The sequence below is a fragment of the Spermophilus citellus genome, assembly GCF_964194105.1.
Source record: "Spermophilus citellus genome assembly, chromosome: 13".
NCBI lineage: Eukaryota > Metazoa > Chordata > Mammalia > Rodentia > Sciuridae > Spermophilus > Spermophilus citellus.
Window position 1 is genome coordinate 105,469,739 of NC_138193.1, and position 19,970 is coordinate 105,489,708.

Below are 19,970 nucleotides of genomic sequence, written 5' to 3' on the forward strand. Positions count from 1 at the left end.
GCAGAGGTGGAAGGAACTGGAAGATCATACAGAATGACACTCTATAAATGTACACTGACTGGGCAGGATTGTGGCTTAGTGGTAGAGTGCTTGCCTTGCACGCGTGAAGCCCTGGGTTCGAACGATCCTAAGCACCACAAAGAAATAAGTAAGTAAAAATAAAGATATTGTGTCCATCTACAACTAAAAGATTTTTTTTAAATGTACACTGACTGTATTTGAGTTTTATTTCACAAGTTCAGTGTAAATCCTAGAGCAATTTTTAGAATATTAACAGATTTGGCTTTATACTACTTTCTTATATCACAATTTAAATTTCAGAGATTTTTGTCTCCCCTTAAATGTCTTTAAAATTTTTTTAAGTTAATTCCTTCAGGACTTAATTAGGTTGCAATGCTTCTTTTAAAAAATAATTTATTATAATAATTTAAACTTAAAACTATAGGAGTTTAACATGAGGTACATATTTTTTAATAGAAATCTAAAATGATAAGCATTTCAATAGGAAATAGTTTACTGCGTGAAATCCCATGAAGGAGCTAAAACTAGTTTTACTGAGAGATTGAATAACTCTTTCCTTAATTTGTTTTCAATTCTTGGTGTTTAATTTGACTTTCCCACACTGCAGAAGGTGTCTGGTCTGATAATTTAATAACTTCTCCATTTCAGTTAGTACTTTACACAATCAAAGCACATTATTAATTATTCCTCAGATTCACTGAATCCTTGCTCTTTTGGCTAATATTTCCACTGTAGTTTTTTATTAGAGGCAACTAAAAAATAAACTAAAGGAAGGAGTTGACCATAACTTCACTACAACAGTAGGAAAAAAATTCAGTTCACGAGTGGTCTGCTAAGTGAGAGAAATCAGGGCAAAATAAATGATTTTAAAGATCACAGTTGGTCTTTGAAATTAATGAGGATTTACCTATAACAGCATCAATTTAGCCATGAATAAACCATGCAGGCATTACAAATTTATTCAGGACCTACCTTCAAGTTGGGTTTACAGAGATTTCCTGTCCATAAAGAATTATCATCTTTTGATTGTGGAGTTGCCCCTTGAACTTTTGAATGATTGGCATTATCTGTCACCCTCTAGGTACCCCCAAGTCTCTGGACATGACTGAGTCATTGTAATATGAGACACTGTAATTTCACTGAACTTGCTCTCAGTTGGTGACACGTGACTCTCAGTCATTTATAAAATTCCCCACCAAATATTCTGGGGAGCCCCAGAGGTGTCTGATACATGTCAGCAAACAAGTACCAGTTCCTTTTGGACTCTGCCCATTGCTTCCCTTTGGAGCCATTGCTGATGTGCTGTCTGGTCTCGGCTGTCTGCCAGCCACAGAGCTATTTGCAGCAATGTCGAAGGCGGCCTTCCCCGCTTTTTGCTTCCCTCTGCTAGGTTCAGAGTGTTTCTTTTCAGGCAATTTGTCAGATAAGACATCCTTATAAGCTCCCACAAACTATCAAGAGTGCTAACTGAAACACAAAAACAAAACCACAATTTAAAAAATGAATTGATGAGGGGCTGGGACAGTGGCAGAGCGCTTGCCTAGCATGTGTGAGGCACTGGGTTCAATCCTTAGCACTGCATACAAAAATAAGTAAATAAAATAAAGGTATGCTGTCCAACTACCACTACCAAAAAATAAAAAAATAAATGGATTAATGAGCCTACATGGCAGCACCTGCCTGTAATTCCAGCTACTTGGAAGGCTGAGGAAGGAGGATCACAAATTGAAACCAGCCTCTGGGTTCAATCTCCAGTACCACAGAGGGAGGTGGGGCAGAGGGAGCACAAGAGGGAGGGGGAGGAAGATTGTAAGAAAGCTTTAGGGATATCTAGGGAACCAGATAGCCAGAGCTTTGATTTTAGGGCTGAAAACAGAGGCAGGATAGAATGGGGGAGACTGGGAACAAAGGCTGGGGCTGATAGAGAGGGGAATTGGATAGTTGTTCATGAGAGAAGTTCTACATGAAGTTAGAGTCCATGACTACTTAAATACTGCATGAAGAAAGAAACCACCATAAGCCAAAGTAGACAGGAAAGCAATAGAGTCTCAAAGACTTCAGGTACTGGAAATATCAGGTAGTTCAAGTATTTCTAAAGTGTGAGTTAAAACAGAGAAAGTAACTGGATGACCTGTATGCTTCTTTTTTAAAAAAAGAACATTCAGAAATAAATGTACATACACCTATATATTTGATATTAAATTCATTATGGGAAGATTAGATACAGACAAAGCTGAAAAGTGAACTGGGGGACTCGAAAAGAGATCTGAAGACATTAAACTGAATATCAAACAGAAAGACAAGGAGATACAGAGTGTGAGGGTGGCTGTGCCTCGTGGAGGACAGGATAGTCTATCCTTATGTCTAAAGAGAATGGTGGGCAGGCAATACTTGAAGATGCACTGAGTGAAAATTTTCTGTAAGTGATTTAAAAAAAAATGAAAAGAGCAGGGAAGAAATTACATTCCAAATTTCCGAAGTTACTGTTTGTAAGTGAACACTCATGTACCCATCACTGAGATTCTATCATCAATATTTTATGATATTTTAGTATATATCTTTCCATTTATTTATTCCTCAGCCTATCCAGTAATCCACTTTAGTTTTTGGTGCACTTCAAAATATATTACAAATCATCTACCTTTTCTTTTAAACAAAATAAAAGAAAAAGCTATTCTCACTTTTAGTCCATAGTTGATGAAATTACCAATGCACTTTTAGCATTGTTAAATTTAGCATATTTTTACTCACTTTTTGCTCTTCTTGCTGATTTTTGTGTCTGTCATTCCCCGGTTTGTTGTTGCATATAATTTGTGAGAGAGGAAGATGAAGGGAAAAATGACCTGTTGGAATATGTAGCAAATTAGAGTAAATGAGCAAGGGCTGGAGATCTCTTGGCTAAAACTAGGTGTGAACTTTATGATCTCTATTTTGGCTGCCAAGAGATATTATGGGACTCTTACAATATTTATGGAAGGATTGACTGGAATTCTCCAGGCTTTCTGGAGGAAATAGAATTTCTGAATTACTCTCAATATTATTTTATTATCATGATTAAAATTTATACTCTTCATGAAGATCTTGTGCACCATCCAATCAAGTACAAATGTATGACGTCTATAACCGGTAGCATTCAAATGCCTCGATTCAATTTTATTATGCAATTTCAAATTTAAAATGGAAGTGACTTCATGTGATAAACTAATCTCTTTAGTCTTTCATAAGTAGAATCATAAAAGGGTTAAATGCTGAATCATTAATGGCTTTTAGCTTAAAGGGCCTTTTAGCTGATAGGCGCTAAAAAGCTGAGCTCATATAAAATGAATCTTTCAGTTAATGATAGCTCTGCATGGAAGAATTAACAGGAGAAAAATGAGTCCTTTTGTGAGATATTGTTAAAAAATTTTCTGTCTGATTCTAAGCTAAAAATATCTATGTCCATCAGCAAAGTAAATTAAGAATTATATTTTAGTTGAGAGTACGTTTGATGTGTGGTAAGAAAATCATAAGAAATGGGAAAACTTTCTTATTTTTTCTTCCTTTCATCAAAGGCGTATGAAAACATCAGATTGCTACTGTTTAAAATGGGTATGTCTCTCTCAGTATCTTCTCTATTAATAATTTGAACATTAGACAAAAAAAAATGTGTTGCAGTTACAGCTTTACCATTACCAGCATGTGACCTTGGTTGGGTCATACTGATTCAGAACCTTGGGTTCCTAATCTCTCTCTTTCTCTTTATCCATATCTCTATATATCTCTATCTATCTGTCTATATATCTACATATTTATATATTTACATATCTATATCTATGGTGGATCAGATATAAGTCTGTGGTTTGAATGTGTCTCCCTAACAACCCTCCCCAATCACGCCATCTGGGGATCAAGCGTGTAGCACGTGAGCCTCTGGGGTATGGTCCAGATCCCAACAATCACAGAGATTGCAGAATTGAGGATTGCGAGCAGCTGTCTTATTTACCACCTAGAGAACCTGAACAATGAGGGAATGCAACCAACACGTTAAGAGAATTAGAGAAACTTCATTTGACAAAAACACGTCTGAGAGAAGCGACACCTGAGTGTTTCCATCTTCCCGGGCGAGGAATCCTGTTGTAGAAAGGAACAAAGATAAGGCATAAAATAGTACTTGGTATAGTGCTTGGAGCAGAAGCATAGAGGGTTAAATGCTGAGGTGGCCCTCACGATGCAGTTAGAAAGATGAGGACGCCTATCTCAGTGTTTATTTCCTTAAGCACTTTGCAGTTACCGTTCACATTGGCCTTTGGGAAAACATAATCTTCCTTTTTAAAGTGACTTACGCCTGATTTAAAATAACTTCCAACCAGAGATGCATTCTTAGTCCTTAGGGTAGCTATCAACAAAATCCCTTAGATTGGGTAACTTACACACAACAGAACTTTATTGATGACAGTTCTTGAGGTGGGAAATCCAAGACCAAAGTACCAAATGGTTTGGTGTCCGGCGAGGGCCCTGTTCCTCACAGATGGCACCTTCTCACTGGGTCCTCAAATGGTGGGAGGAAGGAACAAGCTCCCTCAGTCCCTTTGTGTAAGGACACTAGTTGCCTCCCCCAACTGTACTTTTTAATACTACCACACAGCAGATTTTTTTTTCAACATGTACATTTTAGGGAGACACATTCAAACCACAGCAGAAGGACTTTCCACTTAAATAAGAGACTGATTAGATGACCACGAGATTGTATAAGTAAATTCTACCTATCACATATTGAGGTTTCCTGATGGAACAGGTTGGTAGTACCGCCACGTGTCACTACTTACTTCCTATTTCAACCCTCTAAGTGCTCCATCTGAATTATTTAATAACGTTTTGCTGCACAATTCTCTGTGATGTGCTACCTTATGAAGAAAGGAGCACAGACCCAAACCTGAAGAACTGTGTTTTGAGTTTTGAGCTCTGCTGTGATCATAGACTTCCATTTCTTTGTCTGTGAATGGGGAGGGATCCAAGTTCAATTCCAAGTTTCTGTCTTTTCCTCTCAGCAGCTCCTGTGAGGATGAAAGTCCTCTCTGCACACAATGAATACCATAAAGATATTGTTATCTGTCAATTTGGAAGCAACACTGTCATGATCCATATCCTACATACAGATTTGAAGTTAGGCAAATATGCAAAACCCACTGTAGAAACATGAGAGGGATGGTTCTGAGGCACAGAAACTCAACTCAAAGGAGCATAAGCATAAAAAGTCTTGCACTTGATTCCTCTCCCGGGAAGATGGAAACACTCAGGTGTCGCTTCTCTCAGACGTGTTTTTGTCAAATGAAGTTTCTCTAATTCTCTTAACGTGTTGGTTGCATTCCCTCATTGTGCAGGTTCTCTAAGTGGTAAATAAGACAGCTGCTCGCAATCCTCAATTTGTATTCTGCAATCTCTATGATTGTTGGGATCTGGTCCATACCCCAGAGGCTCACGTGCTACACGGTTGGTCCCCAGATGGCGTGATTGGGGAGGGTTGCTGGGGGCGTGACTTACAAGAGTATATCTGGCCCACCACAGGGCGTTCCTTCTCTCTCTCTCTCTGCTTAGCAGCTGACGGCAGCGGAACTCTTCTTTCTCACACTGGCCTCATGCAATTATTTGTCTCGCTACTAAGCCACAGCCAGGCCACCAAGCAACTAAGGGTTGAGACCTCGGGAACTGTGAGCCCAAGTGCGCTTTTCTTTAAAGTGTTTCTTTTTTTTTCAGGTATTTTGTCTCACCAAGAAAAGATGATCCAGTGATTCCCCCAAATCAAGGATTCTTTCCCTCTCCTTTTATTATTAAAAGGAAACCCCAGGTAAATATTCTAAATTCAGTGCTTGAAATAAGGGGGGTGGAATCTTTTGTATCAAAGAAGCAGAGTTTGGGGACAGGTGGCCCCCCCAGAAGTTAATGACTTGAGAAAAGAACAGTTGGTACAGTGTTCCAAATGAAGCAAAAATATTGGGTAGACAAAAACAATAGTTATTACAAAGGTGAGGGAGGCAAGGAGGATTAGAAGTCTCTATCCTTCTGAAATGCTCAATGTCTTATTAAACTCACCACTCTGTCGTTTCAGATTGGTATGACCACTCTCTCTCTGTACCTATGACAGCTGCTTTGCCTGTTCTCCTACCAGCTTCTAGCATATTTGCTAGTCTCAAAAGTGTCCTGTTTGAGCAGTTAACTATATAGTCACCATAAATAAGACTAGTTAGCAACTTGGCTTCAGATACTCGACCTGTTTTAAGTCAGCCTTTGCTTGGACTCTTCTGAACTTTGATTACCTGCCTTTTTTCCAATTCCAGGGTCTGATACCAACATTGGGTGCTTTTCTTACGACCCATACATTCTTATTCCCATCTCCTTTTGACTGGTCAACTCCTTCTCCCTGTTCCAGGAACTCCTCGGGACTTTTTTTTTTAATTGGTTGTTCACAACATTACAAAGCTCTTGACATATCATATTTCATACACTAGATTGAAGTGGGTTATGAACCCCCAATTTCCTCGGGATTTTAAGTAGTGAAGGCTTAACCACCTGTCCGTCTGCTCAGTGCATCTCTGGCAGCAGAATGTTCCTTCTGGGAATTTCTACAGCTATATATGTACTCTTTCCAAAGAGTGGTTTTAGCCAGAGAAACTGTTTTCTTTACGACAGCTCTTGGGGTTCAGCTAGGCATGTTCTTCTGTTTCCCCTTCTGTACAAATTGTGGCAAATAGGGTGAGGGTGGGAACAGAGAGCCGTAAATATAATGACGCTAAAAGGAAAAAAAATTCCTAGTGATGTATTTTCAGTCGTCTCATTCGCATTCCAACCAAGAAGCATGCATCCTTTGCCAGTTTGACCAGCTACCTCCTATCTGTTGCTGTGTGATTGGGTGAAGAGAATGGATGATGCAGAAAGCAATCTCGATATCTGTCAGAAGACTAGATAAGGAAGGGTGAGGGGTAAAGGAACCTTGATGCACTGAAGAGGGTGGGGCTGCTGAGGCACTGTAAGATCATAGCCACCACCCTCACACTGCCTATCCCTGGAAATGGTGTTCCTGCTGCCTCCTCTACAGCATGCAATGTAAGATGTGCTCTCTGCAGGTGTGCAGCTTGCTGAGTGAGGAAGGGGGAGAGGAGATGCTGGTGTTTGCAATGAGAGGTTTGATGAAAAGACACAGCTGCTGTGAAAAATACTTGATTTGAAAAGCCTAGTGTGGTGGCATAGGCTTGTAGTCTATTACTGGGAGGGCTAAGGAAGGAGGATTTCTTGACACCAGCAATTTGAGGTCAGCCTGGGCAACATAGGGAGACCCTGTCTCTCAAAATTTTTTTTATTTGGGGAAATCGTTCATTTATTCAAATAACATATTTTTCTCCACAGTGCTCTGTGCTGGGCACTGTTATAGATGCTGAGGATATAGTAGGGATGTGTATTGAATCTGTTATGTATATAGGTGGAGCACTGTGCCATGGCAGAGCTTCCACTTTAAAGAATGGGGATAGATAATACACAACCCTAATAAACTGCAGAGCACTTCAGATGATGCCAAGTGTTAAGGAGAAAAAAACAGAGCTGGAAAAGTGGGGGATCTGGACAGGTGGAGTTGGGAAGGGGATTACAAAATTAAGTCGGTGTAGACTTCAGAAAGAAGGTGACACTTGAACAAAAACTTGAGGGCAATGAGAGCCAGGCAAACAGCAGATAGTAAACCTCCAACTAGTGGGAGCAGCCAAGGAAGACTCTCTGACTCTGAAACAGCAAAGTCGGAGAGTTTGAAGGTAGTGAGGGCAACAGATGAGGTATGAAACTAAGGGAAGCCAGAAACTAAGGGAAGCCAAGTAGATGACATAGGGCTTTGAGGTCATTTAAATGGGAGCCATTAGAGGCTTCGTGGTAGTGGATTTTAATTGCATCACTGTCTAATCTATCTTGATAGACTTTATACAATGTAATCCTCGAGATCTTGGGAAGTTGTGCTTGTTTTGAATGTGACGCAGTGCTAATACTTCGTGCACTGCATATTAGTTCAAATTAAAATAGGTTCTGCTTACAGTACAGGTGTTTCTACTTGGAGGTACTCGTTGAGTATACAAACGAGTCTGGTCCTCAGTTTGCTATTACATCACTGATGCCCTCCACACCCTTTCTCAAGTGTTGTTCAGTCTGTCTGCTCTTTTTTCTTTGCTCACTCCATTTCCCCCTAATTGAAGTGCCTCCCTCAGACCACCTCCGCGGGGATTCAAACTTACCTATAACTTCAAACTTACCTGTAACCTATAACCCTAACCCTAACCCAGGGCGAAACACCGCCTGCTCCAGGAAGCTCCTGCAAACCCTCTGACCCTCACTGCTTTTCTTAAGCTTCTGATGCCTATCTTTAGCTCAACGTTTTGATTCGGGTAATTTTTGTTTTGGCGTTTACCCACTTAAAAACCGTGGGTTCTATCAAACCTAAATTAAAACCAGCAACTCGAAAGTACTTTTTTGTTTTACAGAACCTTTTCTGTTTTATAGGAAAGATTCAATGACTTGGCCCTTCTCACGAAGAAATAACGAGGGGATCAGGACCCAAGTCCTACTCCAAACGCAATGGTCATTGTCATATCTAACAGCATTTTCTTTGGGTGGCCAGTTCATTTCACGTTTCCATTTCTTCATCCTGGAGAATTAAAAGCGGCCGCAGCCGGGGAAGCTTGTCCAGCGTGGGACGCCGTAGCGCCACTCCCTCGGCTGCTCAGTCCGGGGCGAACATGGCGGCCCCCGAGTCAGGGCTGGCTTTGAGCCCCGGCACTTCAGAGGGCGAGGAGGAGACGATCCTCTATGACTTGTTGGTCAACACCGAGTGGCCCCCCGAGACAGAAGTACAGGTGAGCCCGGCCCCTGTGCGGCGGCGGCGGCGGCGGCGGCCGTGCAGCGCGGGCGCTTGGCAGGCAGAGCCACGTCGCCTGAGCCACGTAGCGGAGAGGAGCGGGAGCGGGTGGGCGGCGTGTGCGGTCCACCTGGCGCCCGCACGGGTCTCGGGTTCCTCCTGGGCTCGGAGTCCGGATATCTGTGCGGGACGGCGCGCGATGGCCGTGCACCTGACCTCTCTAGTCGCTGTCACTTTTTCTTAGAGGGGAGGTCGCGGAGGGGGGCTGGGGGTCCTCCTGTCCGGACTCTCGGGGATCCCTTCCCGCGGACTGGCGAGGCCGGGTCTGGGCTGCCCTGTCTGCGGCAGGAGTTTCCCAGGTCGCCAGAGGCTTCTCTACGTCTGGGGCCCCCGGGGGTCGCGGGATCTCACCCTTTCCCCCCACGTGGGGTGAATCGCGCTAGTTTTTTTTTTCAGTAAACAAGCGTTTAGTAAAACCGTGTCCGTGTCTTATATTCCGCGTCCCAGCGAGGAGCTGAGGACGCAGATGATACTACGCTCTCTTGGGACTTGCAGTCTAGAGGGGCGATAACCAGGTGAACTTTCCTGTAACCTGGTGCTGTACGTTCTGCGTAGCGGTTTTCGTGACATGCCAAGGAAATGAGGAGAGGAGAGCAACTGACTTGGTTTGGGAGCCCTGCTAGGAAAGGAGTTCTATGTTGGTTGGTGGCTTATGAACTGGATCCTGGGGTTATCAGTTGTTTCCCGGGCAGGACCTTCCATGCATAGGGTGAAGATCCAGACTCGGGTTTATTCAGCATGTTTTGGGAGGAGGGGGACTGGGGATTGAACACAGGGGTGCTCTACCAAGGAGGTAAATCCTCAACCCTTATTTTTATTTTGAAACGGTCTTACCAAGTTGCTGAGGCTGTCCTCAAACTTGCAATCCTGCCTCAGCCTGAGTGGCAGGGATCATAGGCTTGTGCTACTGAACCTGACTCAACAGATACTTAAAGGATCTAACTGTTCCTATCACTGTTAGACTTGGAGGAAGCAGCAAGATCAAACAGGATCGTTAAGGAAAATGTAATATGAACTCGGTTTTACCATGTCTTTTGTGAGTGTTTGCTTATTGTACAGCTAACTTTCCTATAGAGAAAAGCTATACACTTTATAACAGTCTTATTGCAGTTTCTGCTTAATGCATTTTGTAGGGAGGCAAAATTCTGCAGATAGTTTTTCTGGTATGTTTCCATTTGTTCTGAATAACATAAGTACTTTGTAGGTTATACAGCTAGCCTAACAGGTGGCTTACCTTTTGCGTTCTACAGGCTGTTTCTACTCATTAATACTGATGGTTAATTACAGTAATGTTCAGAATAATTATAAGTTGATTTAGAAAAATAAGCACAGCAGCAACTTATATTGAAACTTTTGAAGTGCTTTGCTGCCTTTTTTTTTTTTGGATTCTGATGTCAGCAGCTGAACCATAAGCTCTTAGAGGGCCACTATCAGATTCATCTGTCTCCGTGGGGCCAAATTGTGTCTTGATGATCACCTGTGTTGAGTCAAATGTTTATATATTCTTAAAAAATATTATCTGCACTTAATGTTGTCTTCACATTTTCTTGACAGCCCTTCAGTGCATTTTACTCACATATAATACCTGTTTAATGAACATTCAGTAGTGTTCGGTTTATACTTACAGAATGGAATTATTCAATATAGCAGTTATGTCTGTTTTGTTAGTAGCATTGCCTTTATGGACAGAGATATTCAATGAATTTGCCTTGAGGGATGAGTTTACTAATCCATATGATCACTTTTCCTATAAGCAAACCTTATTTTAGGTTTCTGCAGCCCACCCACATAGACTATCCTGAACCAGCAGCCACATTCTTTGCCCTTGATTTCTCTTGTCTTCAATTTTTTTTTATTTGGAAAGTTTGCAGCCTCAGTTCTTGTGCTCTTGTGCAAGGTTCAGGTTGACATGTGCTTATTACTGCCAGGCTCACCTTTATCCAACTATACCCAGTCCTGATAATACTTTTCTGTCAATCTCTAGGTTTTGAATATTGTTCTTAATTCTGAGCATTAGTTAAGTATAAGTTGACAAGTTGTACAAGTATTACTGTAACACTTTCAAATGTAAGGATTTGTTTTTTCAAATTGTAGCCTAGAGGTAACCGAAAGCATGGAGCGTCATTTATCACAAAAGCAATCAGAGGTAAATATAGCTCATTTATTTTTCTATATGTAATAGTTAATTTTCCCCCATTTTATTTACAACTGCTATTTTAGAAAGCTTGGGTGTTTTAAAATGTGTTCTTTAGACTATTGATGTGGAAGATGATGGAAGTGACATACATGTTATGAGTTTAATTTCATCTTTATATGCAGATGCATATACATGTATTTCCACATTTGTCTTTAATGCAGTGTAGGGTGAGGGTGTACCCTAGTTTTAACTATTGTGGATGTATTCTATAAGGAATGAAGAAATCTAACCTGGTGTAAGTCTTAGAGACTATGGATGTTGAAGGGGAAAAGGCTGGAAAACTACTTTAAAAATGATTCAGATATAACTGGTCAAAAAATCTGTTCATGCCACTACTGACAGCCTTTACATGTGAGCTAATAAGAGTCTGAAAAAGAATTGAGTGCTATCCTTATTGAGTGGACTGTGAGACTTTAAATAATAGTCCTTTTACCAGAGTAGTGGGGAGGTGCTGTTATTCCTTTGTTTTCAGCTGAGGAAATTTGCTGGTTTTTCTTTTTAATGTGACCATTCTGCCTCCAAAGTCCATTTTTATTTTTGGGAGGTTTGAGCTCCTTATAAGAAGATTCAGTTTCAAAAGTGTTGAGTGGCTGAAATTATAATTTTATCTTACACAAGGAGCTGTAACATTGAATTTTCATTATCTCATATGCTTTGAAATTTTAGAAAACGTACAATAGTAAAAATTGTAGAAAATTTAGAAAATACAGGTAATCACAAATCAGAATATTTTTTCTTTACAACTCAGAGATAATCTTCAGACGTTTTTATATTGATACACACCTAGCTGCATACACATTCATATATGTATATACCACACATAGGTATTTTAAAAAATCATATAAATCATTTAGTATTGTATTAGAACCCCCCCGCCAATGGCTTCCTCATTTAGTATTTATCTTTGTTATAAAGTGTGAATTGGTGTCTTTGGTTTAATTTTTATACAAATAGTTTACCTGATTTTAAAGGTCAATTTCTATGACTTCTAGTCATGGTTTCATTGAAGCTTCTTAGATTTTTATTTTTTGTTAGGTAGTACTTTGAAATCTTGAATAATACAAACTTGAATCATATTTGTTCACATTAAATTCTATTAAAACTGTATATTAGGTTATTTTCATCTTAAGAATTATGTTCTCAATGTTTTTGTGATGACTCGGACTGTAGTACCTTCTGGATTTGTCACCTGTAAACATAAATTGAAAATGATTATTAAAGGACAATTGACTTATATTTGGCTTTTTTCTATTCCAGATCATTTACTATTTTTACGCCAATACATCTGGTACAGGTGAGACTTCAGTTCTTCAGAGAAACAGTATGGACATCAAATACGTACATTATCTGATTTAAATGTTAATAAATAAGCCCCAGATCATGATATTAATGCTGACATTAAGGTGACCAATTTTAAAAAGTATACATTTTTAATATTTTGGCATAAATTGTGAGGATAGACTTGGTAATTTTTGTTTCTGTAGTCATTAAGAATCTCGTTACTTTTGCTTCATCTGTGTGTCCTCAGCATTATCTTGAACACACAGGGTGGATGTGTGGCTTGCATATCTAAAAAGTTATTGTTAGATCCACTCTCCCGTGTTAATATTCAGTTGCTATATATCAGAATGTTCTTTAGGTTTCAGTTCTTGTGTACTTTTTAATTCTTCTGATGTAGTGTTGATTTTTAACTTTAAAAGGAATGAAGTAATCTCAAAGGATGTAATTATACTTCTAGAAATATGTGGAACTTGTTTATAGAATTACTTATTACAGATTGCCTTTTCCTCATCTTGAAAGCTCCAGAGATAATATACTTGCATAAGAGACCTTTGCTCTTCTCTAGGACTTCCTCCAGATTTTTTTTAAGCTCTCTATGGATTGGGGTGTGTGTGTGTGTGTGTGCACATCTGTATGTATATATACATGCAAATTTATATAGGTTTCTTTAAATTTGTTTCTTTGAGCATGTGGAATATGATAGGGTAGAGATGAATGAGGAGGAAGAGTAGGTAAATGGGAGAATATGAAGGTATCTTGAACACCGTGGACAGAGTAGGCAGAAAATGTCTACACACATTGCTGATTCCATTTGTTGAGGGCTCAAAGTTCACTCTGATGCAATCCTTATTTGATTACCTTACCTTCAGATCAGGTATCAAAAGGTATCCTCTTTTCTCATGGAAAGTCCTATTCCTTAAACTGGCCAATGTTTTAGTCAGCTTTTTTGCTGCTATGGCTAAAAGATGAGAACAACTAAAGAGGAAAAATTTAATTTGCGGATCAGTTTCAGAGGTTTTAATCCATAGATAGCAGACTTCATTCCTCAGTGCCCAAGGTAAGGCAGGACATCATGGAGGAAAAATATGGCAGAGGAAAGTGCTCAGGACATGGTACCAGGAAGCAGAGTGACTAAACTGGACTCACAAAATATATACCCCAAAGATAAGCCCCCAGAGATGCACCACCTCCAGCCACACCTTACCTGCCTACATTTACCAGCCAGTTAATGCAGTCAAGTGGATTAATGTACTGATGAGATTATCAGATTATGAGAACCTTAATCTAATCTCTAAACTTTCTTGTTTTACACATGAGCTTTTGGGGAACACCTCATGTCTAAACCATACCAGCCATGTTGATCATAATATAGGTTGTGAATGCATTATGAAGTTTTTATCTTCCTCATCTTATTTTCAAAAAGATTGTATTTCAATTAGTGCTCTTGAGCTTATGATCAGATCATTAAACCTGAAGGTTTGGGATCTAATATTAAAAGTATAGTTTTCTTTAAAAATTTTTTCCATTTAATTTAAAAATATTAAAAATACTGAATTCTATACAACATAATAAACATGTTTGATTTGTATCTACATTTGAATTAAAGCAGTTGTTGCTACTCTGCCATATTTCCGATATTCCTTTTCTCTCTACAAAATGTCACATTTCAAGTCCTTACCCCATGTCTTTCCTTTTCCGTCCCTCCAAGAGAAAATTATCCTGTGTAGATGGTGTTCATACTCACATTTCATGTATATTTCCTGTCTTTATATTAAAAATGAGCATAAATAACACCAACTATATATTCTAGTCCAAAAATACGATTTTGTATTTTCCGATTTCCTTGTTTTTCCTGAAATTTTTTTCAGTTCAACATTTTAATAACAAAACAATCATTTTTCTCTAAAACTTACTGTTTCAGTAGAAATTTTCTATTGTCTTTCTTCAGGTATCCCTCATTTGTTTAATTCATTGGTTGTGGATAGTTTCTTCATGTCTTGTGAATGGCTTTATAGTGAACTTATGCTTGGGGATTTCTGTATCATATGAGTATAGTGAAACTTTAGTCTGATCTTGCACTTAATGTAGGCTTGAACTTTTATTAAACTTACTAAAATTTTTTGATGGTGGTGATCAAGCCAAGGGCTTGTATATGCTAGTCAAGAGCTCTACCACCGAGTTCTAGCCCCAGCTTGGGGCTTTTGATTTTTGATAGATTTCATACTCGGTTTCCACAGACTAGAGTTCCAGGCAGAAGAGAATCATTAGTTTCTGGGCCCTTATTCTTTCATTGCTGGAACATACACTTGAGCACTGTGCATCTCTCTTCTAACTCCTGTCCTCTCTGATCTAGTTGCTTGTTTCCTATTCTGTATAGCAAATCCTGTTTGGGGTTCTCATCTTTTTCCCTTGACCAGTTCTAGCTTTCAGGTATCTTTTTATTGTTACTACTTGGAAATTTATCTTTCTACGGTGAATTTAACTCTATCTTGGAAATTGTTTTTGTTGAGCCAGAATTTCTAGGTTGTCACAGCAGAAAGGATTTGGCATAAACTCACACACACACACACACACACACACACACACACACACACACTCTGCTCTTTTATTCGTATTCTAGATACATTTTTCCTGGAAAGGGCGAGATCTGTATCTTTGAACACACACCATGTTTTCTGGAAATAGAGAAATATATATATATGTATATAAAATATGGTCAAGTTTCAGGTATCAATTAGTAACTTTTGGTTTTGTGTTGATATTTCAATTTCATGATCTAATGGAAAAAATTCTTTTTAAAAACCTGTATTAATATTTACCTAGATTTGATTTTAAGTAACTGATGTGTTGTGGTTTCAGCCCCGCACCCTTTTTGCTCCCTGATGGATTGATTCGATTGGTTAATAAACAGATAAACTGGCATTTGGTACTTGCAAGGTAAGATGTGTAAAATTCACGTTTTTATATCTGGATTAGCTCTTAAATTTCATTGTTGACATTAATTTTAGGGTTTTATGGCTTTCATTCTTGATTTTTATGATAGATAAATTCCCTTTGTGACCTATGATCAGCATTATTTAAATATTAATTCAAGCTGTATGGAATAATTTTCTCTGCTTTTGTACCTAGGGACTCATTGAATTATAAGGTCAAAAGATGAATAATTACAGAAAAAAAATCAATGATTTTAAGTTAAAATAATTCTGTGTTGAAGGCTGTGACAAATATTCATATATTTTTTTTTTCTTTCATGAAAGCAATGGAAAGCTTTTGGCTGCTGTTCAAGATCAGTGTGTAGAGATAAGGTAATTGTTAATATTATTTATACGTAAAATTTCCTTTGAGTAAAATTCTACTTGAGAAACAAGAGCTAAGATTTTTAGTCTTAAGTGAGGAATATTCATAAGGACTTTACTTCACAAAATTAAGTGACTTAATAGTATCGAATGCCAACTTATGAGTGATGCTTTCTAAGAGTAGTTTACTCATATTTTGACTTCCCCAGGCCACTCTGCTGTCTCCTGAGTTTTACATTCACATGAATATGTCTCATTTTCTAGACTCTGGAAATCACCCTTGTTTGACTAGTTACTGCTCTATCGGAGATGCTCAGAAAGGTGTCAGAGAGGGGACAGCTTTGTTCTGTTGGCACAAGCTGTAGATCGAATTTGGGTTTGTGAAAGACCAAGGTTACACATTACTTGACAATGAAAGAGTTCTCTAAGTTGGGTTTTCTTGGTGTTTTATTTTAAAATATTACATTAATTGTAAAAGAATTACAACAACTAATTCAGAAAAACTAGTTCTTTGGGAAATTTGCAGCAGCAAATTAAATGTGTGGCAACTCTAAATTGAGGGTTACTTTTTTTTCTAGGAAAGCCCTAATTCTTTCTTGGTTCTTGAAAAGAAAACAAAACTTTCAAGATGTTTAGGTCTAGATGCTAGTCAGGATTTTCCTGCTGCTTCATTAAGAAAAGTGATATTAATGATCATTCAGTTTTCAGTCTTTTCTTTCATGTATTCAGGCAGAACTGGACTCTTCAAATTTAGGGGGTAGGGATAGAAAACAGAAGATCTGTCCCCACCTGGGCACTGGCTTCAACTGGGAAGGCTTTTTTATCCCTTCTAAAACCATCAGGAATAGTAATGATGGACAGTGATGACAGCCATTCAAAAATAAATTCTTTAACTTCATGCAACTTTATGGGCAGGTATGTGACAGTGGTGTTTGTACCAGGGATTGAATTCAAGTGTGCTTAACCACCAAGCTATGTCCTCAGCCCTTTGTTTATTTTGAGATGGGGTCTCACCAAGTTGCTGAGGGCCTCGATAAGTTGAGGCTGGCTTTGAACTTGGAATCCTCCTACTTCGGCATCCCTACCCAGTAGGATTGCAAGCGTGTGCCACCACGCCTGTGATTGCTTTTTTTGACAGCATCATTAAGCATCAAATCAGCAGTGTTTGAATTTAAATTGTTCATAGGAATGGGCTAGCACCTCATATTCCATTCGTTGCAATAATGTGTCTTTCAGAGAAACTTGCTTGCTCATAATGTGACTCACTTAAAAATAAGTTAGTAGGCCAGACTTATTTCCACTTTTCCATGAAAGGAAAACACTGAAATGATTTTAGGTGTTAGTCTGGGTGTGCATGTGTGTGATCAAGATAATAAGCTTGGGAGGGGACCATTTGACCAATGATTTCATGGATGAAAAGATAATTTGAAAATGTTTTGTAACGTATGTCTTGAGGCTTACGTGGTGAAAAGTTAACTCCACTAGGAAGCCTTTGATAATATACCCTTCATTAGTCTCCTTCCCATACATTGGTTAATCATCTATCCTTTAGGAACCTATGATAACTTTTTTCTGTTTTTTTTTTTTTTTTTAAAGAGAGAGTGAGAGAGGAGAGAGAGTAAGAGAGAGAGAATTTTTAATATTTATTTTTTAGTTCTCGGCGGACACAACATCTTTGTTGGTATGTGGTGCTGAGGATCGAACCCGGGCCGCACGCATGCCAGGCGAGCGCGCTACCGCTTGAGCCACATCCCCAGCCCAACTTTTTTCTGTTTTTAATAAGATGCTAATAGTGGGCACAATCACAAACGCTTTATGCATGTTTACTCATTTAATCTGGGTAGAATCCCTTGTGAGGCTGTAGGTATTGCTATTTTCCCTTATTTCTATAATAAAGTGGGCATGATCTAGTTGAATAACCTCCCCAAGGATTTGCAGTAGGCTTTTAGTTTCACTGTTCATGCTCTTAACCACAAACCTGTATTACGTTTCACTTATGTCATGCTTAGCCAAGAATGCTTGTATGTTTCCCTATTAGGCTACTGCTTTGCACTTCAGTGTGTTCCATTTACCAGGAACTTGGGACAGATGGGATTTGGAGTCTGTAGCTCCAGTTATGTGCTCCTTGCAGGAGAGACTCCTGTTTTTCCCAGCTTGTATTTCAATATACATACCTAGGGATTAATAGTTTGGTGAATAAGCACGGGGTGTTTGCAAGTGGAATAGGGGAATTGGGCTGAGAAGGCATTATAGGGCATAGCCACCTATGCCTTGCATTGCTCAGTTGGCATTCATTTGCTTTTGTTGACTAAATATAGGAGCATATAGACTGACTCTGCAGTAACCTAAAAGCAGGTGTGTTTGAGCAAGATGTGGAATGATCAGCAAAGAAAACGGACAAGAGATTCTAAAAATAAATTCTTATGACTAGTGCTTGTCCTTGAATTTTAAGGTCATTTGTTATTTTCCGTATTCATCCTTTCTGCCATAGTAAAGGACGTGTGCAATGCAAGATTGACTCAGTAGTAATGGCAGTTAGTACTCAAAAGGTATTTAATAAACATTTGTTGCTTGGATTAGAATATGAAAGATATTCTTAGTATCTCACCATTATTTGATATTAGGAAAATATCAAATATTATTATATAAATAATATATAAAGAAATGGATTTTGAGGGGAAAAAATGAAAAGCTATAAAAGTTTAATTTTGGAGAGATAGTGCTGTCTTTTGCATTTGAACTTGAGTTGCTGTTCCCATTTTTATTCTTGTGGTCATGGTAAGTGACTGATCATTTGTTCTAGTATGACACACTTGTTGTGGGGCTGCCCATGGATAGGATAGTGAAACAATTGTTTGTGAATTGCTGCTTTAATTTGTAATTTGTCAGCAGCTATAGATTAGAATTGGTTAATGTTTCCTTATTTCCTAAGTAGTGAAATAATTATGATTATGGGCTGTTATAAAATAGGAACTAATTGGAAACTATCATAGAACACAACAGAACACATTAAAATAAGGAATGCTTACAGGAAAAAAGCATAAATTCTCTCATCCCCAGGATTTGCTTAACTATTTTGGGTGAATAAGTTCTATTAAGGTTTAACAAAACCAGATTATATCTTCCTGCCTTTTCTTCCCCAGCAAAAATAGCAACTGTTAGTGATTATATTAAAGACAGTAGAAAATACAGTTAAGTAGAAAGAACTATAAATTACCTAGTCTATTAGCCAAAATTGTCTATTACTATTTTGTTGTATATCCTTTGAACTTTTTCTATTTGTATTTGTTTAGTGGAATAATATTGTATATTTCTGTTTTATAGTGACTCATGAATTGCTTCTGCAATCTGTAAACTTAATTTTCATTCTTGGTATTCTTAATTTTAAAAGGCTATTAAGAAATAAATGTCAACATCTTTCCATATCACTTATGTAATTGCATAATATTTCATGCATGTACATAGTAAAATTTAATCTTCTGGGTGTACTTTTCTTTTATAAATTAGACTGCATTAATTTTCTCAACACTTGTATATATCTGTAGTTATTCCCAGAGATAACTTTGTAGAAGTGGAATTGGGTCAGATGCTAAAGAGATGAAAGTTTTGGGTGATTTTTAGTAATTTTTCTAGATTTAGCCTTATTTTTGAACATACTTTATAATTATAGTACTCTATTTCAAGATCAGATTTAAATGTCACTGGTTTAAATATGGTGACTTGTTTGGGCTATTTGATTTATTAAAATAAGACTTTTTCTTTCATGATCAAAAATTGCAGTATGATAGAAAGTAGTGATTGTTAACTAGGATCAATCTGTGAAACTTTAAAAGGTATTGTTGGGTCCCATCCTCTCTCTCTCTCTCTCTCTCTCTCTCTATATATATATATATATATATATATATATATACATACATACACACACACACACACACACACATACATACACACACACACACACACACACACACACTTCCCCCCCCCTTGGCTCTACAGATTGAACTTGGGGCCTGGAGTGTGCTGTACACTCTACTACACGCTGTACTCCCAGCCCTTTTTATTGAGTTGGGGTCTCACTAAATTGTTCAGGCTGGTCTCAAATTTGCCATCGTCCTGCCTCATCCTCCTGCGTAGCTGGGATTATAAGTGTGTACCACCTTGCTCAGCCCTGATCTAATGAATCAGAACCTTTGGGAATGGGGGCCAGATTTTTCTATCATATTAAAAGAGCATGCTTAAACTCATT

General features: G+C 38.4%; 1 protein-coding gene across 5 annotated transcripts in view; it reads left to right on the forward strand.

Moving 5' to 3' along the window:
* The first annotated feature begins 8,747 nt into the window (after nucleotides 1-8,747).
* The window catches only part of NBAS (NBAS subunit of NRZ tethering complex), a 345,000-nt gene continuing 333,777 nt past the window's right edge, over nucleotides 8,748-19,970 (forward strand). For 3 of the 5 annotated variants that reach the window (XM_081263998.1, XM_081263999.1, XM_081264001.1), the window contains exons 1-5: nucleotides 8,748-8,888; nucleotides 11,045-11,096; nucleotides 12,405-12,441; nucleotides 15,288-15,365; nucleotides 15,686-15,733. In XM_081263998.1, coding sequence (XP_081120124.1) covers nucleotides 8,772-8,888; nucleotides 11,045-11,096; nucleotides 12,405-12,441; nucleotides 15,288-15,365; nucleotides 15,686-15,733 — 332 coding nt within the window. In that variant the 5' untranslated portion in view covers nucleotides 8,748-8,771. The remainder of the gene's footprint in view (nucleotides 8,889-11,044; nucleotides 11,097-12,404; nucleotides 12,442-15,287; nucleotides 15,366-15,685; nucleotides 15,734-19,970) is intronic. The other 2 variants (XM_081264002.1, XM_081264000.1) reach the window with 2 other exon arrangements.